At 36.9% G+C, this 23,572-nt stretch overlaps 1 protein-coding gene across 1 annotated transcript in view; it reads left to right on the forward strand.

Moving 5' to 3' along the window:
- Nucleotides 1-23,572, forward strand: part of PTPRQ (protein tyrosine phosphatase receptor type Q) — a 287,252-nt gene that overhangs the window by 74,440 nt on the left and 189,240 nt on the right. The window contains 4 exon segments of the mRNA XM_043967695.1: nucleotides 8,925-8,960; nucleotides 8,963-9,106; nucleotides 9,783-9,884; nucleotides 13,438-13,558. Coding sequence (XP_043823630.1) covers nucleotides 8,925-8,960; nucleotides 8,963-9,106; nucleotides 9,783-9,884; nucleotides 13,438-13,558 — 403 coding nt within the window.

Below are 23,572 nucleotides of genomic sequence, written 5' to 3' on the forward strand. Positions count from 1 at the left end.
TCCTGCCTCAGATTATACTTGCTGGCTGTATGATTCTGGGCAAGTCATTTAACCTCTTACACTCATTTCCTCATCTGTCCAATGGGGATAATATTGGCAATTACCTCCCAACATTGTTGTGAATATCAAAATGGGATAACATATGTAAAGTAATATTTAAATCTTAAAGTGCTATGCATTTATTAGCCATTATTATTACTGAACAGACTACCTTATGATTTATTTCAGTCTCTTAGCTTAGCCTAGTGCAATGCAATGAACATAAAACTTGGAATTACCAAGACCTGAATTCAAATTCCCCCTCTGACATTAATTACCTATGCCACTTTGAGCAAATTATTTAATCTTTCTGGGACCTCAATTCCTCATATTATAAAGTAGAGAGCTGGGGTGGGACTGGAATACTCTAAGCTTCTTTCAAGTTTTAAGTTTGTTATTTTAGTATTTACCTGGAATATATTTGGTGGACCAGAACCTAGGTGAAGAGAGGATATGTGAACATCCAGGGGAGGAAAACCAAGTCTGGGGACATTTAAGCCTGTTTCATGACATCCTAGAGAAGGGATGGACAGTTAAACAGAAATCTTTCAGAAGAGACAGACATTTTAACTGATACTCCTTTCATAGACTACAGGACATACTCTTTTATTGTTACAGTGCTTTTCACCGGGTTGGTCCCATGTGTGTCCACCAACTCATATTATTGTCAGTTGAGGGGTTAGGTGAATTTTGGCTGGAAAGAGGAAGAAAAGATTAAGAATATTTTCTCACTTGCTACTCACTTCTACTGTAGAAACATGGGTGGAGCAGATTTCTTTCAGACTACCCTTTCTCATTCCAGGGAGACAAGACCTTTGCCTGGTCAAAGTATGTCTTCTTCTCCCCCCCCCCATTTAGATAGATTCTACACCACCCTATTGAGTGTATGTGTTATTCCCTCCTTGAGTCAACTCTGATGAGAGTAAGGTTCTTTGAGCCACTTCTCTTGAGTGTAAGGCACATTCCTTGCCCCACTTTATCCCCCATCTCTCCCCCAAACTCCCATAAGCCCTTTCCTGGTTCTTTCATGCAAGATTTCCCCTTTCCCCTCCCCCAGTGCAATCCTCTCCTCCCCGTTAATTTTACCTAAAGATGTCATCATGGGGAAGCTAGGTGACACAGTAGATAAAGCACCCACCCTGGACCCAGGAAGACCCAAGCCCAAATCTGTCCCCAGACACAAGACACTCACCAACTCCATGGCCCCAGGCATGCCACCCAACCCTGACCACCCCACCAAACAAAACAAAAAAAAAGATAAACAAAAAATAAATGCTTTATAGCTATCATCCTTCATAATCAGTGCCCACCTGTGCTCTCTGCTTAAATTTTTTCCTATCATTTGACCTAATACTGAGAAAGTCTTATGAGGTAGTTGTATCATCTTCCCATGTAGGAATGTGAACAGTTTAACATTTTAAACATCCCTCATGATTTATTTTTCCTGTTTACCTTTTTTATTCTCTCTAGGGTCTTGCATTTGAAAGTCAAATTTTCTATTCAGTTTAGGTCTTTTGATCATGAGTATCTGAAAGTCTTTATTTTTCATTGAAATCCTATTTTCCCCCCTGAAAGATTATACACAGTTTTGATGGATAGGTGATTCTTGGTTGTAATCCCAGTTTCTTTGCCCTCTGGAATATCATGCTCCTTGCCCTCTGATCCTTTAACATAGAAGCTGATAGATCTTGTGCTATACTTGAATTATTACTTTCTGGCTGCTTGTAATATTTTCTCCTTGACCTGGGATCTCTAGAATTTGGCTATAATATTCCTGGAAGTTTTTCTTTTGGGATTTCTTTCAGGAGGTAATTGGTGGTTTCTTTTAATTTCTCTTTTACCTTCTGCTTCTAGAATATAAGGGGAATTTTCCCTGACAATCTCTTGGAAGATGATGTCTAAGCTTTTGTTTTTGATCATGGTTTTCAGGTAGTCCAATAATTTTCAAATTGTCCTGTATCTATTTTCCAGGTCAGCTATTTTTCCAAGGAGATATTTCACATTACCCTCTATTTTTATTCATTCAGATGTGCCTAATTGTGTCATGGTTTCTCATAAAGTCACTAGCTTCCATTTTTTCAATCCTAATTCTTAGGCAATTATTTTCTTCAGAGAGCTTTTCCATTTTGCTTTTCAAACTGTTGACTTTTTTCTTATGAATTTCCTGAATCACTCTCATTTTTTCCTCTACCTCTCTTACTTTATCTTCAAAGTCCTTTTTGAGTGCCTCTATGGCCTGAGATCAATTCATATTTTTCCTGGATGTAGGAGCCCTGACATTGCTATTGTGACGAGTAAAATCTAATATGTAGTGGCATTATTCTTGTCCTAAGTGTAGGGAAAATTAGCTAGTGTTTGCTTATAAATTAGAAGCTTTAGCACCAAGTTTGGCATTAAGGATTTATTAGTGAAAAAGACAACACCTGGGTCAGAGAGCCAGGAAAAAAGCAATCTAACCTAGCATCCTCAGTTTCACCCACCAACGGCCTGACCTGGTTCTTTTCTCTAATCTCCTGCCACCACCTCTGAATCCCAGCCACAAAGAGAGAAATTCCTATGCCTGTGGGAATGGAAGTTCCCTGTGGGTCCAGAAGAGAGGCAGTCCCTACACATCACTCCAAGCTAATTGGCTGGTAGCATTCAAGTCCATTGATTGACATGACTTGAAGGTGGTCTTGTGTTGAGTTCATATTCCTCAGCTTCTGAGAATAATACCCTCTTGAGGGCCAGCCAGGTGTGATTTCAATTTAATTAACTGGGTTAAGTGGAATAATCAGCAAGGTCAATCACTCTCACTCAATTCAATCAATCCAAATCAATCTCATCCAGGTGGGGTCTTTGGGTGTTGGCAAATCCCATTACTTTCTCACACTATCCTTTTCTGAGGGTGTACCTAGATCTTTCCCTGTCACTAAAGAAACTTTCTATGGTCTGCATCTTTCTCTGTCTGCTCATCCTGCCCACCTATTTCTTGACTTTTAATTCCTCTTAAAATGGGGCACTGCTTCCAGGCTGCACTGTCCCAAGCTTCAGGGGGTGCAAGGTGATACAATTTAAGGAGGGGCAGGTTCTTCTCTCACCTGGCCTGTGCTCTGGTCTATAAATAACCCCAAGCCTACTTGCTGTCCAACCAGGAAACAAAAGTTTGTTTCACTAGCTCTAGTAAGCCTGTGCCTCTCCCCCACCTGGGCTGCCACCACTCAAGATTTCTTTCTGGTTCCACAATGGAGTAGAACAACTGAATTCTGCCTCAGCTCCAGCAGAGACTCCTTTATTCTCCACTTCACCAACCACTCAGTCCTCTCAATAGACCGTGAGTTTAGTTTCAGAAGGCACTGGTGCTATAGCTGATTTGGAGGCTCCAGGGGTAAATTTCTCTGGTGTGTCCTGCTTGGGGCTGGATCTGTGTCTGTGTGACTGAAGGGTTAGGCTCTGTGTCCACCCTGCTACAGCAGACCCCACCTGCAGAACTTCTAAGCCATCTTTGAATGGAAAATGATCTCAGTCTGTCCTTCTGTGGGTTCTGCTGCTCCAGGAATTGTCTAATGGCCTTATTTGGAGTTTTTTGAAGTGATCATGACAGGAGCTCTGAGAGTTTACTGTCTTTCCTCCGCCATCTTGGCCTAAGCTATGTTTTAACCTACTTCTCCCAGTTTAGAGGCTGGACCTTTTCTGAGGCATCAGCATTTTCAAGCCACCTGAATCTGAGTATTGTTCTGACTCCACTAGCTCAGGAGTTCCTATGTTCCTGATTCCTATGAATTGTCTTTTTTCTGCCTAGTTAGAAGCATGTGAAAGTTATTAATTAAATCAAAACCCTAAATATCTTTCATGATCATAGCTCAGAGCCCCCAAGCCAGAATGAAATCTTATATGTTTTAAGTCAAAATGCAGACCTTTTTCCTGGCTTTAATTATGTATTCATATTCACAAAGATCTTCCATTGTACTCCCTACTTTACATACGATTAATGTACAAATATTCATCACAAAATAGCTTTGATTTATCATATATTTGTATCAAACAAAATCAAGTAATAGAAACAGTTTAAGGAAATAGTGAAAATAATAGAAAATAGAGAAAATAGTAGAAAATACCTACTGCTGACAAGAACCAAGGAAAAGGTTAACCTTCACTATCCTTGCATTGATCTTAACTATTAACTATATATGCAACTATTTCTAGTATCTTCTGTCCAGTCTAGCCACCCCCTTCCTTCATGAATGAACATTTGGTCACTGGAATCAAACTTGCAACACCCACAACATAAAATGTCTGCTTTCTCTACCATCACAGATTCAGCCAACTGCTCTGTCCTCATACACACCAGGTCTCCTCACCCTTTGCCGCCCTCATTCAAAACTCTGAGCTTAGGCTCAAATAAATAATTATACTCCCACCCATGCCCCTTCCACACACATACATCTACTATGCAGGAAAATGAAATAAATCCTAACTTCAAATGTAACCCTTAGACAAAGGAATGAGCCCCCAATTTCCCGCAACCACAAAGATAATCTGACAGGTTTTTAATGTCAAAGGAACTCCCAGACACCACCAATAGTGTTACAAAGTAAATGTTCAAAACTTAAGTATGTAATTCTTTCATGCACATACAAGACCTGCAGAATTCCATGGGGAAATAAACTTCATCTAAAAAGTAAACTTTGAAGTTTTAAATTAAAACCAGACCCACTCTTGCCAAGTGTAGAACCTGCAGTTCTAAACTGCTGGAGAATGACTTAGAATTATAGAATGTGATGATAAGAGATTATAACTTTGATGTTCATAGGCCAAATGAACAGCAGGAAATGATAAGGATAGTTTACCTCTAATACAATTACTGTATAGGCCTACTGAGCATAGGCTTGCTGTGTTGTTTTTTTTCCTATGTGGTTTTCTTGATCTTTCCCTTCATCCTCCACTCTCCCTTTCTTCCCCTCTCCCTTTTTCTCTCTCTGTCTCTCCTTTCTTCCCTCCCTCTGCTCTCTCTGTCTCTACCATGCCTCTTTCTGTCTCTTTCCCTTTTCCCTGCTCCCTCCCTCCAGTATCTTTCTTTCCTAGCTACCCCCATCCTTATCTAACCCCTTCCTCTTTCCAATCTCTCTTATTTCTATTTTTCTTTCTGTCTTTCTCACTCTCTCCTCTCATTCCCCTTTCCCTACTTCTCCCTCTTTCCTAACTATCTTCCATATCCCTTTCTACTTCCCATTTTCTTTCCACTCTCCTTTCTCTTTCTCTGTCCCTCCCCATCACTTTCTCCATTTTCTTTCTCTCTTCCTTTCTCCTTTCTTTTCCCCTTTCTCTTCTATCTACATTTCATCTCCCTTCTCCCCTCCTGCTCTTTTCCTTTTTCCCTTTCATTTTTTAAAATTACTTTTGTTATATAGATACCTTTATCCTCTTGTCTCTTTTCCTCTCTTACTTGATCACAATATAAAACTGAAACAGCTTATTTTAATATTTTGTTGAACAATCTTTTTATGTTTTCTGGTCTTAATTTAAAAAGCAAATGAGCCGAATATTCCATCCTATTCTACATCTTTACCCTTCTTTACCAAAAAGTTGTCTTTTTAAAAAATTCACTTAATAGAGAGGTAGTGATGTACACTCTAAGAAGTGCTGAATATTCTCATTATGACCTGCATTAATGAACTGTTACTTTAGTCAAATATACTTCTTTGTACCATTTTTTTATAAAGGTTAATGAGATAATGAATGTCTTATTTTTAGGTTCTTGAAAATATCTCTGAAGTTCTGATAAAGATCATAGAATGGGGGCAGCTAGGTGGCGCAGCGGATAGAGCACCAGCCCTAGATTCAGGAGGACCTGAGTTCAAATCTGACCTTAGACACTTAATACTTACTAGCTGTGTGACCCTGGGCAAATCACTTAACCCCAACTGCCTCACCAAAAAGAAAAAAAAATCATAGAATGACGAATGGGACAATTTCTTTATAATATAACCTTAGTGTATCTTTACCTATTTAAGTCCTCTTATTCCAAGAAAACACAGATGCTAGGTCCTACTTTGGTCTCATTTTCTCTTCTTGGTAATGAATTTACAATAGTCTATAGATTTAAAGCTATAAAGAACCCCTAATTTTACATCTGGAACACTTTAAGACATGAGAAGAAAAGGGACTTGAACATGGACAGGTCAAACCAGGTCAAATATTGCAACTCCAAATCCAGCATTCTTTCCATTGAACCAGTCTATAGTAGTGACAAGTCCCATCATATTTTAAAAATTCCATAAAGCTTGGGTCTAAGTTAGTTTAGGAGAGAATGCATATCATATAATAATTCTCTTCATGAATATGAAGACATTTCCATGACCTTCAAACCATTACAGTTACTTTTTTTTTTTTCCAGGGCAATGAGGGTTAAGTGACTTGCCCAGCGTCACACAGTTAGTAAGTGTCAAGTGTCTGAGGTCAGATTTGAACTCAGGTCCTCCTGAATCCAGGGCCAGTGCTTTATCTAGTGTGCCACCTAGCTGCCCCTCATTATAGTTACTTTTTTAAAAAAAAATCTAGCCTGTGGCATTGACTTCTATGAATTGGAAAATACTTTTCCATTTGACTCAACTCTCTCATGTTTGCTAAGTAGCAGTGGAACAACATGGTGTTTCACATAAATACAGACAAAGATAGAGATAGAGAATGGACCTGTGATTTCATTAGTATCAAGAATTTCTAAGTGAGAAAACTCCCTTTACCAATACAAGTTGGCATCTTCTGACTCCAGGGTTGGTGCTTTATCCACTGTGCCACCTAGCTGCCCCAAGGCTAAATGACTTCCAATGGCTCTTCTAGTTCTCAATCAATGATCCTATAATCCAATTCTCCAATTCTTTCAGTTCCCTTAGTTTTTGTTCCCTCCTCCTCCCTTTCTTTTTTTCACTGTTCCGTTTTCCTTTGCTCATGCTCTTTCACCCTTATTTGCTATAAATTTCCAGGTTTCTTCTTCCTGCATGCAGAATGAAATTCCCAACAGAATCATCAGCATTTTAAATTTTTAGTTATTAGATAAACATGATTCCATGTAGTTTATTATGCTTCAGGCTGAAGCTACTTGATTTATTGCCATGTGTGAAAGTCAATCATTGTTCTTCTTGGTTAAGGAACTTAGTTTGGGGGATTGGTAATTTTTTTTTTGCATCTTTACTGCCCTTCTTTCATTGCACACTGAAAGGACAGAGCATTTGTAAGAGGATGGGACTTATAGGGAAGCTTTCTGTTCCATCTTGCATTTTTAGAGCCTATAATTGCCCTGCAGAGACATCAATACACATTGAATAAGAGATTTCCAGGGTGAAAATTCTAGGGTTTGGGGGGACTTCTGTGGCCTGCTAAAATGCCCCTCTTACTTCCTTGACAATAGCTGAAAATATAACATGAGCAAATTTTAGTCCTTTTAAAATACAAGTTTCCCTGGAAGAAATAATTACATTTAATTCAACAAGAATTTATGAACTGCCTACTGTATGCATGGCACTCACTATGCCTGCTGGGTACTAGGGACATAAAAACCAAAGAGCCCCAATCTTCCAAGAGCTTCTATTGCATTGGGAGAGGGAGGGGAGATCACAGTATGTGCACAAGAAAGTATACAAAGTATGGAATGAAAGGGGCAAAGGAGAGAGGGATTCGAATAAAGTACTGCATGGATATTTAAGGAGGATGAAGATAGTATCACCTGGGAAGATCAGAGCTGAGCTGAAAAGGAAAGTGAAAAGTTTAAGAGGCAACTCTCCATCTATCAGTCAATCGACAAGCATTTATTAAACACCTACTTGTGCCAGGTCCCTGAAGATACAAAGAAATCCTTGCCCTTGAGGAGCTTATAATCTGTCAAGGAAAACAACAGGTACACAAACAAGTGAAAGCAAAATAGATATGAGGTCATGAGATAGAAGAAGAAATAAGAAAAGGCTTCATGAAATCATAAATCTACACCTGGAAGAGACCATCAGAGGGCTTTCTAGGCAAATACTTTATTTTTTAGATAAGAAAGGGTTCTAGGGAGACTGTGACTTGCCCAAGATGATGCAGGTATTATAAATCAGAGACGTGATTTGAAGCCAAGTTGTCTGACTTCAGAGCTGGTATGTTTTTCCATTGAACAAGGATTCTAAGAGATTGGGTTAAGGAAAAAGAATGTTCTGGGCATGTGCCTATACAAAGTCATAGAAGTGGGAAATGGAATCTCATGTGTGAATAACAGCAAGAAGGCTATGTTGAATGGGTTGTAAAGTGGGTAAAGGAAATAATGTGTAATGGCTATGGAAAGTGAAGCCAAAGCCACATTAACATGGTTTTTAAATACTCAGATGAAGAGATGGTGCATTCTGCACATAGGGGATGGACTATTCAAATGCATGGAACCAGGAGAAAATATATTCTGTTCTAGGCATAGCTCATAATCTCTCTAGTAGGAACAGTTAAAATGCCATTTTTTGTTTACAACTTAGCTTAAATTAGATCATCTCCATTATTGAGAGTAGAGTTTTACTTAGGTAGAGAACAGTAGGGCACTGGATCTTTAAGGGACATATCCATTAAGGGGAGCCACCAAGAGAAGAAGAAGCTAAGAAACAAGGGACATAGAATATAAATTGTTCTTACTAGGGGATGAAGAAAGGAACAAGCATTTATTAAGAACCAACTATGTATCAAGCATTGTGCTTAGCGTTTTACAAATAGTATCTCAGTTTGATCCTTTACAATTTAATCAAAAAGGTCTTTCTTCAGCCTTTTTGTACAGCAGAAGATTTTGGCTTGGCTATATTGTTAAAAATGCGAATCCAAGCCTGCAAAGTGCATTGGTTTGGTTGGTTTTTTGTTTATTTGTTTTTACATTTCATTTTTCCTCCTGTTAGTTCCTGAGAGCGCACCTGAAAACATCACTTATCGGAATGTTCTTCTGGAGAAATTGAGCTCTCATTCCTTCCTCCAATAATTCCTAATGGGATCATACAAAAATATACCATCTATCTCCGAAGGAATAATGAAAATGAGGAAAGAACTATAAACACAACAAAGCTGTCACAGAACATTAGAGGTGGGTACAAAAGGAACTGGATATTTATACTTGATAGTGTCATTGAATTGTTTTTAAACTGGGAGCTTCCCAGTGGGTATTTAGCTTGATTTTCATTTAATACCAGCAATAAATGAAAATGGAAAGTGTTCTAAACTTTTAGAAAACTTTGCATAGTTTTTTCTTTTTTGTAATTAAACATGATAGCATTTTCAGCACTATTATGCTTCATATTGGCAGCAAAGTTCTATGGGATCATGTATAGACCAAAGTTTAACAATAGTAAGATGGGGGCAGGGACTGGACCTAAGATTTCATGGATATGGAAATCTCCATGCATCAATGCAAGTCAGCACCTTTTTTTTTTTTTGCCACTTTGAGTCTTAGAGAGTTGTCTAGAACACTGAGAAAGAAATGACTTTCCTAGAATCATCTAGTCAGCACATGTCTTCATATATTGGACTCCCTGCAAAACATATCAGCATCTGACATTTAGAACAAGCCATTGGATCCCCATGAGGCATTTGTTGTTCTTTCTTTTTCCCTTGACATTCCTGCCAACTCTTTCTTCATTGTGGAAAGACGGGTAGTTAAAGATTTCTATTCTTATTTGGTTTGGATATTGAAAGATGGTTAATATTTCTGCGATCCAATTCACTTAGGTCCATTATGAGTTATCCACTTTGTCCCTATTTAGGACTGAAGAAATATACTCATTATACAATTGAGGTGTCTGCAAGTACCCTTAAAGGAGAAGGCGTCCGAAGTATGCCCATAACTATACTGACTGAAGAAGATGGTGAGTATACCACAATTCTAGTAGAACACATGTGCCAAATGGTAAAAACTTTCTTTTAATATAATATGATATTGTTAGCCTACAGGGTAGGTATTTGTTTTTTTCAGACACTGGAGTTTTGCAAAGGATTTTAGAGGAGCAGTGTGAGGAAAAAGGATAGTAAAGTCAGATTTATCTAGAGGAGGACTCAATGAATAGTACCATATACATACATGTATACATGCATACATATATAAATATACACACAAGGACATAGTCACATATATACATATATAGTATAATCAGGTTGGAAGACTAAAAGCACAGTGTAATATATTAATTTATACATGCATACACGCATATATGTCTATATCCATATATCTATAGCTATATCCATCTATCTATCCATTTATCTATCTATCTATCTATCTATCTATCTATCTATCTATCTATCTATCTATCTGTCATCTATCTATATACATGTATGGGGCAGCTAGGTGGTGAAGTGGATGGAGTGCTGGCCTGGAGTCAGGAAGATTCATTTGGAATTCAAATAAGGCCTCAGATATTTACTAGCTGTGTGAAGAAAGGAATGGACATCTATCCACACAGAAGGGGCTTCCACCAGATATTTCTGCTGCCATAGTCTTAGATTACATTTTCATAACCTCAATGTAGATATTTTAAACCCATGCTGAAAACTCAAGTTTTAAATTGGTTCATTGGGTATTATCTGATATTCACAATAGAAGACACAAGAATGGAACCCAGTGCATTGGGAGCCAATTCTAGTTCTTCTAGTTCTGGTTCTTCAGTTCTAGATCTGTCTGCACAATAATCTGAGTGTTAGCATGGCACAGGAGGGGAAAGGTTTATAGTTGGAGTCAGGAAGACATGGGTTCAAGCTTTGTTTCAAACACTTACTATGTTTCCTAGGGAAGTTGTTCTGGGTCTTAGTTTCCTCAACTATAAAATGGGGAAAACAACAGCTTCTGCTTTACATGGTTGTTGTGACAATTGAATAAGTGATTGTAAAGAATGTGTTTTGCAAATCTATAGAACTAATAAAACTGCCAATTGCTATTAACTGACAATGTGAACTTCCATGTATCATTTAAACTCCCAAGGAGTCAGTGTTCTTACCTATAGTTGAATGGATGAGTGAGTGAATGTCTGAAAGACAGTGTTTTTTTTTAATTAAAGATTTACTACTGTGCTTTTGGTCAAGTTCTGAATTAATAAACCAATTTTGGAAAACAGTTTGGGATTATCCAAATGAAGTGAATAATATGTCCATACATTTTGACCTATTGATTCCATTACTACACATGTATCCCCAAGGGGTCATTGATAAGAAGAAAGTTCCCTCATATGCCAAAATTTTTACAGTAGTACTTTTTGTGGTGTCAAAGAACTTGAAGCAAAAGTGGATGTCCATTTATTGGGAAATGGCTGAACCAAATGGGTTAGATGGATCTAATGGAATATTATTCTGAAGAAAGAAATGATAAATATGATGAATACAGAAAAACATGGAAAAATTAGCATGATCTATTCAAAGAGAAGTAAGTAGAGCCAAGAAAACAATCTCCGCAGTAACTACAGCAGTATAAATGGAAAGAACAGGCACCCCCAGACAATCCCAAGTCAACATTACAAAATTCCCAAGAATAAGCTTTGCCATTAAGAAGAAATATGAGAGGGTAGCTCCATCTCACCTGTGCAAAGTTCAAGGATATGAAACTTTGCATATATTTTCAGTTCTTTTTCAACATGTTGATTAGTTTTGATGATTTTTCCCCCTCATCTTTTTAGTTTCAGTGGAACTGAATATTCATATCTTATTGAGGAAACTGAGATTGAGTGGTTAAATGACTTAGCCAGGATCAATCTGCTAGTGTCTGACCCAGGATTTGAATTCATGTCTTCCTGATTCCCAACTTCAGCACCATTCTAATTGTCTTTAACATTATTTAAAATAAATAAACAATTTTTTATTATTCAAGATAAGTGACTGCATATATTATAAAATGCTAATAAACACAATTATAAACCAGAACAAACTAAAGAAATAATTGTATTTTATTAAAATCTTTGGTTTTAATGATAAGCATGATTTTATTAGTTTCTTGCACGTTTCAGTGGAACTAAATATCTTGTCCTATTGTATTGACATAAAGTGAATTCACAGTTGAAAGCAATTAATATCTTGGAAACCTGATATCTCTGAGTGATGTATGGATTCTTGTGACATTCAATATTTGATAGCAGTTTTATTGTAGTGCCTGCCGCTGAGAATAACAAATCGAAAGTACTAAATACAGCTGTCACCATTTTTCTTTAGTTAGTATTCTGAATTCAATAAATCCCTGTTCGGAAAAATCTGTCATTACTAACATGATGGAAACACACACATCTGAGACTGCTCAGAGAAACAAAATGCAATAAAATGAAAAATAAATAGAAAATAAATCAGGTAACAGTTCTATATAACTGGCAGGGATACTGTGTAGAGGGGTCTTATCTCTGAGTCAGTCAACTAGACTGTTCTGAGATCAGAACAAATGCTGTGCAGATTTTCTAAAAGCCATTCTTCTGTCGTCCATTTCCACGTCTGATTGCCAGCATGACCTGAAGTTAAAATTTGCTTCATTTTTAAAAATCTTCAAATTGGAAAAATCAAGATGATACTTTAATACTGTAGATCAGCATCATGTTCATTTATAACTGTTAGGAAAAGATGACCTTTTGAGCTCTCAATGATCATATATTATTGAGTCTCAGTAGTTAGCATTTTTCATTTAAATGTAGGTTCAGCGTATTTATTTCAACAAGAAATAACAATGTAGTAACCTAGGTGTGTTACCATATTTTTTTTCAAAATATATAATATAGAATATCATTAAAGTGAGCTGAGTCTTTGTTAATTATCTGATGGAATATAAAATGTTGGCTATCAAATCTTCAATATGTTTTATTTGATTATTTCATGGTAATATATTACTTCTGAAATCTATGGAAGCTGGTTATTTAGTGAACAGGTTTTCATATTATTTTGTAATTTTAATGACAAATGGTCAATATAACATTTCTTATTTGAAAAGTCCTGTATATTTAGTGATGGAGGTAGGATTATGGCTTTCCATTTACCACTTCCTTGACATAATTTTGTGCAGTATTTTTCCCCTAGGGTAGGGAAACATCTCACTGTATTTTACATTTATTCACAGCACTAAAGATTTCTCCATTTATTGGAAGTCCAAAAAGTTAGCAAAATGTACTTGAGCAGTGGGTGAGTCACTGTGACAAGCCCATTACTCTCTTTTCTCATGAAATATTTTTTTCCATTGAATCACAGAAACAGATGTTTTAACACCACCATGCAAAATCTTCCTTTATCATCTTATTTTAAAAGTAAACAAGTCTGTCTACCATGCCCTTGGACAGAGCTGATATGGAAGGTTCACTTAACAGTATACTAGAGTGAGAACGCAAATCAAAGATTTCCATTTTAACCTCATCTTCCAGATATGATGCTTAATTGCACATTGTAACCCTCACTCCTTCTTTTCAGCTCCTGGTTCTCCTCCACGAGACTTTTCCATAAAACAGTTGTCTGGTGTCACGGTGAAGTTGTCATGGCAACCACCCCTGGAGCCAAATGGAATTATCCTCTATTACACAGTTTATGTCTGGTAAAAACCACTTTTTTTTTTTTCCTGCTGCTGCTTCTTCCTTTTTTTTTTTTTTTTTTTTGGAAACAGTTCTGAGAGCAAACATTAATCTGTAACACAATAGGAATGCAGGCTTTTTTTTTTCTTTCAGAACCTCTTGGATAATATATTGGGAACAAGGTTATTAATCTGAGTTAACTTGTTTTTGTAAAATGAAGTTTTCATTTTTTTAATAGAAATAACTGAGTCTCTTAATCGCTATAATGTTTTTGTAAATAGTTCAAAGGATTCTACATTTAGATCTGGAAGGGACCTTTGGGTTCATGTAGTTCAAATACAGTGTATAATATACTGGGTGACCATGTGCTGTACAGGGAATGTGTTATAGGGAAAGCCAACCTCACAGTCAGGAAGACCTGGGTTCAAATATTGCCTCAGAAACTTGGAACCACTCACTTAATTTTTCTGGCCCCCAGTTTCTTCATCTTTAAAATGAGGAGGTAGCACTAATTGACCTCTGAGGTCTCTTTACAGATCCAGATGTTGGCTCCTACAAGTTACAGAACAGTTGCTGAGGTAGAGGTGATGAGGTTTTAAGCACTGTTAGTTCCCTACACCAATTCAAGTCTCAAATAAGACAACAAAAATAATGGTTAGGGTCCAGTTTCATGTTTTAAGAAAACTTGATGATAATGATAGTTAACATTTATATAGTTATATAATGATATATAATTTATATATGTACCAGGCAGTCTGTTAAAGCACTTTACACTTAACCTCTCATTTGCTCCATGCAACATTCCTGGGAAGCGAGAGCTATTATTTCCCCATTTTACAAATGAGAAAACTGAAGTGAACAGAGGTGAAGTGACTAGGCCAGGGTCACACAGCTAGTAAATGTATGAGGTTGGATATAAATCATCTTTTTTTAAAAATGTAATAAACATTTTTATTTTTAGATTTGGGTTTCAATTTTTATCCCTCCTCCCCTCCCTCCTCTCCTTCTCACTGAGGTGGCAAGCCATCAGATATGGGCCATACATCTATGATTATGTAAAACATTACCATATTTGTCATTTTATACAAGAAAACTTGATTAAAAGAAAAAAATGCAAGTGAAAAATAGCATGCTTCAGCCTGTTCCATCACTATCAGTTCTTTCTTTGGAGGTGGATAGTATGTTTCATCAATAGTCCTTTGGGATTGTCTTGGATCATTATATTGTTGAGAAGAGTCAAGTCATTCAATAGTCAAACAATGGATATGAGCCTTCTTGACTCCAGGTCCACTGTGCCTCTTAGCTGCCTCTAGGTACCAGGCTAAGTAGATTGGTAGACAAAAGAACTGAGATTTCGAAACAGATAAATCGATTTATTCCACTGTAAAAAGGAATCATATTGCAGATCATTTAAATATCATTTCCTTTTTTTTTTTTTGGTCTGTTCCTGTGATTTATCACTTGTAGGGAACTCCCATGTGGAAATTACTTCCACTGATGCTGATCAGCAACTCTTTGTCATTTATAATCCTTGAGAGTTACCTGGGATACAAGTAATGTTAAGTGACTTGTCCCTGGTCCCATGACTATTAACAGGACTTGAACCAAAGTTTTCCTGAATCTATCTTGTCCTTAGTTTACTTATTTCACTAGTAAATTTAAAACATGCTGTGTGTGGGGGGGATTATGAGTAATGGAACACTTTTTAAGCATGAATCTATTGCTTAAAGTGTCATATACTTATAAGAAAAAAATCACTTATGTGCCATCAAAGAGGGGAAGCTACTTCACTTTGTTTCAGTGATAATGTGGTTCTAATAGATGGCTTGTTAGTGTGTATTGAATAGAGCCTTGGATTTGGAGCCAGTGACCCATAGTCATGGCCCCATGGTTTGCACAAAGCAGAAAGCATTCACCTGGTGGGGTCCCATGTCAAGGGATTAGCCTTGCTCTGCTTGGCTCCAGAAGGCAGAACTAGAACCAATGGACAGAAGTTAAAAGGAAACAAACTGATGCTTGATATAAGGGAAAGTCCTAACTTTTTGGTGGCATAGGCTAAAAAAAGTATGGAATGGACTTGTGAAAAACAAGAGTATACAGCATAGAAAGCCACTCTAGGAAGCAGAGAGATCTAGGTTCAAGACTTGCTTCTGACACATTGAAATTGTATGAGCCTGGGTGAGGCACTTAACTTCCAGTGGTCCCCCATGACTCTCTAGGGTTATGAATCTGCCTACCTCCATTGGTAGTGAAACTTTCCACCAGAGAGTTACCTGCCCTGATGAAATCACATCTTCACTGCCTCAAAAAGTACAGTGGCAATTGGTTTCCTCATTATTAGAAGCCTTCAAGCAGACACTGGAGGTGCTGCAGAGTAGGCATAAATAGGTAGGAATAGATGACTACTGAGATCCCTTCAAGTTCTGACTTTCTATAATTACTAGAAGGCTCCAAGGCTTTCTGACATATAGAAAGTCAGCACACCATGTGTCATTGTACAGTACATAATATATTTCTTAGGAGGAAGAATTTGTGGTGTTTTGCTCTAAGGGTTCAATGCATCTTGTCTGGGGGCAGAGGGGGAGGGAGGGAGGGAGGGGGAGAGAGAGAGAGAGAGAGAGAGAGAGAGAGAGAGAGAGAGAGAGAGAGAAGGAAGAAAAGTTCAGACAGGAAATAATCACTGTCTTATTTTTAGTATTTTAGAATGTTTCCCTGATGTGACAATACCATCCTTTTGGTATTCAACTTAAAGAATTAGACTTTTACTATGGCATTTTATGTTATTGCCATATTGAGATAAGCATATGATTGTAGTTTTAGGAAGTTCTCTGGAAGCCATAATCAAATCCAGTCTGCTATTGGTTCTTGAAGGAGCATTTCTATCAACTGCCCTATCGTTCCATTCAATATCCTTGTGACTTTACAAACCAAAATACCCTTCTCTGGCCACCACTGCTCTGTTTGTGTGCCATTTTCCATTATGAACATGTAAACTTACTGAAGACAGGAAATGTCTCACTTTTGGAGCTATATCCCTAGTGGTTGGCATATAAGAAGTACTTAATTAATGATTTTTTTTCATTTCTTTACTTTATTTTTTTGGTCTGTTTTCTTTCACATCCTGACTAATGTGGAAATGTTTTACATGATTACATGTATAACTTTTTTTTTTTTTGGTGAGGCAATTGGAGTTAAGTGACTTGCCCAGGGTCACACAGCTAGTAAGTGTCAAGTGTCTGAGGCCGGGTTTAAACTCAGGTCCTCCTGAATCCATGGCTGGTGCTTTATCCACTGCACCACCTAGCTGGCCCTGTTGTAATTTTAAAAATAATAAAATTCCAAATTATTTTTAAATGTAAAAGAGAGATAATATGTATAGTGAAGAGCTTGCTGGACATAGAGGCAGGCTAGCCTGGAGTTAAAAATCCTCCCTCAGATGCTTGCTAGCTGTATGACTATGGGAAAGTCAATTTCTCTGAAACTCAGTTTTCTCATTTAAAAAAATAATAATTTCTATACTTTCTGCCTTATAATTTTAAGAGGCTAAGAATGAGATAACTACATAAATTCCTTTATAAACCTAAAGATACGATAGAAATGTCAGATATTATAACTGTTATTATTAGTATTGTGGTATAACCATAGGGACTGGAACTATTGACTTCCTTTTAAAAATCTGGAGTCCTTTATATCAATTATATATACATATATGTATATATATGTACGTATGTGTATATATATACACATTTGTGCATTTCTGTTGCATTTTATTTTTAGTTTATTGGGATTACAATGATTTTCAATGTTAATTTAATTAGTTTACACATGATAATAGAAAGGGAACAATCATTTATTAAATAACAAATATGTGCTTGTCATTGTGATAGCACTTTATAAATATTACCTCTTTGGCTGTCCACAACAACTCTGGGAGGTAGGTGATATTAACTATCTATGTTTTGCAGTAGAGAAAACTGAGGCAGATAGCAGGTAAATGACTTGCTCAGGGTCACACAGATAGTAAGTGTTTATGACTAGATTTGAACACAGTTGTTTTTGACACAAGGCCCAGTATTTTAGTCACTGTACCACCCAGCTGTCTCTGATGTTATTTGTGTCTCTCACTCTTATTTTACATTTCATTTATTAATATTCTCAACATCATAGAAATATTTGCTTTTCATCAGTGATTGTACTTAATTTTAATCTAATCCTAGATTTATAAAATATTTTCTAATTCTTTGACTGGAGGCAGCTAGGTGACTCAATTGGATAGAGTGCTAGGCCTAGATTCAGAAAGACCTGAGTTCAAATCTAGCCTCAAACACTTACTATCTGTGTGACCCTGGCTGGACAAGTCACTTGGGTTATATTTGCCTTAATCCATTGGAGAAGGAAATGTCAAATCCCTCTAATATCTTTGCCAAGAAAACCCCACGGACAGTATTGGTGTGATATGGTCCACAGGATCACAAAAAGTTGGGCATGACGGAACAACTGAACAAGCACAACGGATTCTCTGACTGAGAAGGTAATGGGGTGAAAGATCCCAATTGTATATTAGATTGGGCTGCTAAAGAATTGATCATATCTTTTCAATTGGGATAGAGGTTAGCTAAAGTTAAAGCATCTACTTGGTCCATAGACACTTGGTAAACTCTTTATGGAAGATGAATGAATGAATGAATAAATGAATGAAAGAAAGAAAAAGAAGAAAGGAAGGAGAAGGAAAGAAGAGGCATTTGTTACTCACTAGATGCCAAGAACTGTGCTAAATGCTAGGATTACAAACAATTAAGCAAAACATTCCCTGCCCCCAAGGAGCCCGTATTTTAATCAGAGGAGGCATTAGAGAGAGGAAGAGTCAGCTACAGGGGGATGGAAGGGCCTAATGGTCGTTAAGCTTTAGTGGTAAAGCAGAAGGGACCGTATCTTCTTTAGTATAATTTCTATTCATAAAAATATGAAAGACACAGAGTTCTCTAAGGATATTACAATCCAATATTATTGCTGGGACATTCTGTGGCATAGTTATGAGCCTGATGTCAGGAAGCCTACCATCAAATCTGTCATATCTGACACTGATAATCCTTGTGAAGACAAGCAAGTCATTTAAACTTTCTCTGAGCTTTAGTTTGCTCACTGCAAATTGAGGATAACAGAATCATAAGTGTGGAGCAGGAGGTGAGCTAATCCAACTCTCATAGGAAAGAACAGAGCTGGAAGACATCGCAGAGCCCATTAACCCCCTCATTTTATAGATGAGGAAATTAAAGCTCAGGAAACTTAAGGAATTTGCCCAGGATGACATTAGTAAGCAACTAAGGGAGAATTTTAATCCAGGTATTCTTGACTCCAGATTTAGAGTTTTAGATGAAAGAATTTGCCCAATATTACTGAGGTGAAAAATGATTGACCCAGGATTTGAACACCCCTGATAGGCACTATAAGGTTAACATGAGATACACACATATACATATGCATATATATATATTTATTACATATAATATATATGAAATATTGTATAAGTACCAGTTACTATGTATTTCTGCATTTCAGTAAGAAGATTGTAGTGATGATGAACTCAATAGCATACTTTGGTAAAAGCACCAAATATGGTTTATCTACAGCCTGAGGGATCTTAGTGAAATCAATTATACTCTAAGCCTCAGTTTCTAAACCTATAAAATGAGTGGGTTAAATTGGATGGACTCTGGGGCAGCTAGGTGGCACAGTGGTTAAAGCACTGGCCCTGGATTCAGGAGGACCTGAGTTCAAATCCAGCCTCAGACATTTGACACTTACTAGCTGTGTGACCTTGGGCAAGTCACTTAACCCCAAGTGCCTCACCAAAAAAATAAAATTAAATTAAAAATTAGATGGGCTCTAAGATAGTTTCCAAATCTAAGCCCATGATGCTTTTTTTTTTTACCTTCATAAGGTCTGCCGGAATGTGGATATTCAGTTGGCATAAGTCATTAGGAAACCAAGTACACTTCTGTGTCTCAGTGAGGTATTGGGATGGGACCTTAGAGACAACTATTTGGAAATTTTTTTTTTTTTTTTTGGAATTAGAGGCGTGGGTTATCCTATGAGACAAGTAAAAGCCCTGTCTTCTACGCCTGTGTAGCTTAAGCATTTGCATAAGCTAAGTATTTGAGACTGAGAAAACTTTGAATGAATAAATAAATTGGGATAGGGGCAATTTAGAAAACTCCCTAGAGAAAGTGAATTTTCATCGATTTCCAAAAGGATGCGTGATGGACAGGAATTTAAAAAGATGGATGATCGATGGGAAAGCTGGGTAGGCAATTTCACTTGACGGTACGGCAAATACAGAGGCATGGTGGCAAGATGAGTGACTTGTGTACAGGGACTGGCATAGCCTTACAAAACTGGTAGTGAAGGAAATATATTGGGGAAATAAAAGATGAAGGAGAAGGAGAAGAAAATTGACAAATTACTATATTTGAAGACAGGAGACTTGAATTATTTTCTGACTCTGGTTCATTCTACAATTGCCTCAGGTATATCATTAAGCTAGATGACATTTGTTGGATCTGCTACCCTAGATTTTCAAGTGAAATTTTGAAAAATTATTTGCCAACATTTATTTTGGGAAGCATCAGCTTACGTCCGAGAGGGAAAAAAAATGGTTCTAGAAAAAAAAAAGCCCCCAAAACCAAAACCAAACAAACAAAAAACACCTTTAAAAGCCTTGGTATGGTTGATTCCTGGCAAAATATTATGAGTTATTCACAGCCAATAGGACCAGAGTCCTAATATTGATATTACAAAATCAATAAATCACTGCTTAATCATTTGTTTAATAAAAGATACAAAAACAAAACTTTACCTACCTTCAAAGGATTTAAATTCTATTGAGGAGGCAACATATACATAAATCAGTATATGCAAATAAATAGAAGGAGTTTTGTTATCCTTTGTTTATTTGTTATTGGGAAACCATTACCAGGGTATGGGCAGGGAGGGTAATTGGGAAAGTTTTTTACAAAGAAGGCAATATTTGAATAATTTTTAAGGAAACAATGGGTTCTAAGAGATGGAGGTGAAATGGGAGTACATTTCAGGTATGAGAGACAGCCAGTGAGTGCAAAGATCTAGAGAAGAGATGGAATCCCATGTATGATGAACAAGAAAACTACTTTATCTGGAATATAAGAGGGAAGAAAAAAGGTAGAAATGTGTAATTAGATTGGAAAGCTAAGTAAGTTTGATGGCATGAAGGACTTTAAAAAGTAAGCAAAAGAACTTATATCTGTGCTGGCAATTGATATCCCATGGAATTTATTGAGTAGGGCATTGACAGGGTTACACATGTGATTTAGGAAAATTACGTGGCTAGCTGTGTGGAGGATGAATTGGAAAGGAGAAAAATGAAGTAGAGGAAATAATTAGGAAGCTATTACACTGGTCTAGGTAAGGTGTGATGAGGATCTATACTAGAATGGTAGCTATATGGGTGGATAGAAAAGGGCAAATCCAAGAGATGCTACTACAGAAATAGAATCAATTAGACTTGGCAGCTGATTGCTTGGGGGTAGGGGTTGTGGTCATTGTTTATATTGTTTTCTAGAATTTACTTCATTTTGCTGTGCATCAGCTCATGTAAGCCTTCATATGTTTCTCTGAATTTCTCACTTGAATCATTCCTTACAGTGCAGTCATATTTTATCATAGCCATATACCACAATTTTAGTCATTCCTCACCTACTTTATTTCTAGGTTTTTTTCCTTTTTTCCCCACAGCATTTTAATTAATTAGTTAAGTTCAAAATAATTTATCAACTCAGAGCATTTCCACCAAAACAGTTAATATTATTAATCTATTCCTACTCCCAGTTCCTGTAATTAAAAGAGAAATCCAAAGCATTTGGTCTGGGGAATAGAACATTGAGGGATAAGCAAATCATATGAATGTATCATGAAAAAAACAGCGAGTATTCTTAACAATAGCTAGCATTTATATAGTGCTTAAGCACTTTACATGTGTCATCTCATTTGATCCTCATAAGAACCCTGTGCTGTTATTGTTCCCATTTTAAAATGAGAAAACTGAGATTGAGAGAACGATCTGAGGAGGTATTTGGACTCGAAGGAGGCATTACTGACTGGAAGTCCACCACTGTCTCCACAGTACACAACTTAGCTGCTACACAGTCAATAAAGGAAATTGAGTTTAAAATATATCAAAAGAGCACTCATCTTTCTGAAAAGATTCTCATGTACTCCTAACTGGAGGTAAAAGTATATGCTCTGTGATCAATCACAAAGGGACCTTTCTTGCCTTTTTGTTTAGTCATTTCAATTTCAAACCAATTAGTATTAACTCACCTGACTTTTGAGATAATAATGAACAGATTCCTGGATCTAGAGTCAGAGGGACCTGGGTTCAAATCCTTCCTCAAACACCAACTATCTGACTGTGGGTAAGGCAACTTAATCACTCTGTTCCTCAGTTTTCTCACCTGAAAAAAAAAATAAGGGGAATGGATTTGATGACCTCCCAGGTTCCTTCTAGTTATGTCTACAATCTGAAGATCAGTCTGTCTAAAGGACTGCTATCTCTACCATACTTAACAAATATGGAAAAAAATTTTGTTTAACCTTTCTTGATAAAACAGTGTGAGAGATACTTCCATGTAAAAATGTTGTTTTGTTATTATTCAATTGCTAGAAAGCAGTTTCTTAATTTTCCAGCAGTGAGAAAATTCTGAGCCTCATATCTATGATCTCATCTCAGCCAAATGCATGTCAACCAAGCACTTTCAAAGCATTGATTGTTTTTTTGGCCTAAAGATTTTATTGTATTCCTCCAAATTGAGATCTGCTCTGGTTAGTTATAGTTCGTAATTATTCCATGAATACATCCTCCGAAATATCAGATGTTATGCCTGATTCTCCCCTTGCATAAGGAGGAATGCACATTACTAAATGGAGAGAAGGAAGGAGCCGCCCCCACATCATCTCCCATAGCTCAGTTTATCCTAGGCTTCACAGACGGAGACAATTAATGTCCCTGAGCCAACAGCAGCCAGAGAGGCTCACAGTAAGATAATGGAACAGATTGTTAGGAGTTATAAAACTGCCTCCTTTTGCCATAGAGCAGAATGGGGTCCCAAAAGTCTTAGAGCAGTCTAAACTTTAATAATTTAGTAGTTAATACCTTAATTCAACTTAATAGTTAATAAATTTAAACATTCATAGCTGAAGACTGCACTAAGACTTTTGGAACACACTGTATAATAAAGGAAAAGTAAACATCATTTTCCCTTCTTTTCTCATTATCCCTAAAGTTTCATCAGCCCTCAATCATATTAGTGTCAAACTGACTTCTCAAGTACATCTATATCTATATCTATTGATAATGATTTATTACTTAGCTATCCTCAATGAGAAAGTCCAAGCCATAAGCTTGTTCTGATGAATCTGTGATCTCATTAGTTTTTCTATTCCATGCGTGGTTATAAAACCCAGCCGCTTCATACCTTCTCATCCTATGTAATATTTGGCTATATCTTTCCGTAAAATCTCCATAGAAGAACACTTTTTCACTAACCTAGAGGTATTTCCAGAATAAACATAACTGGAGCATTGGGAAGGACCTCAGAGGTCATCTGATTGAAACAAGACCCCAGAAGGAATCCCCACTACAGTTTACCTGAGAAGTGATCATGGAGCCTCTGTTTGAATAACTTCAAGAAGGGAGAACCTATCACTTCTCAATGAAGCCCGTTCTATTTTTGTGTCTTTAATTTTTAGGAAGTGTTCCGACATCAGGCCTAAATAGAGTTCTGAGTCAAACAGAATAAGTCAATGTCCTCTTTAATAATAAAAATAAATTAATTTTTAGAGCATTTTAAGGTTTGCAGATGGTTTACAAACATTATCTCATTTAATCCTCATAGCAGCCCTATGAGATACATACTATTATGCCCATTTTGCAGATGAAGAAACCAAAATATAGATTAAATGATTTGTCCAAGGTCATATAGCTAATTAGTGTCTGAGGCTAG

The sequence above is a fragment of the Dromiciops gliroides genome, chromosome 5 (assembly GCF_019393635.1).
Source record: "Dromiciops gliroides isolate mDroGli1 chromosome 5, mDroGli1.pri, whole genome shotgun sequence".
Taxonomy (NCBI): domain Eukaryota; kingdom Metazoa; phylum Chordata; class Mammalia; order Microbiotheria; family Microbiotheriidae; genus Dromiciops; species Dromiciops gliroides.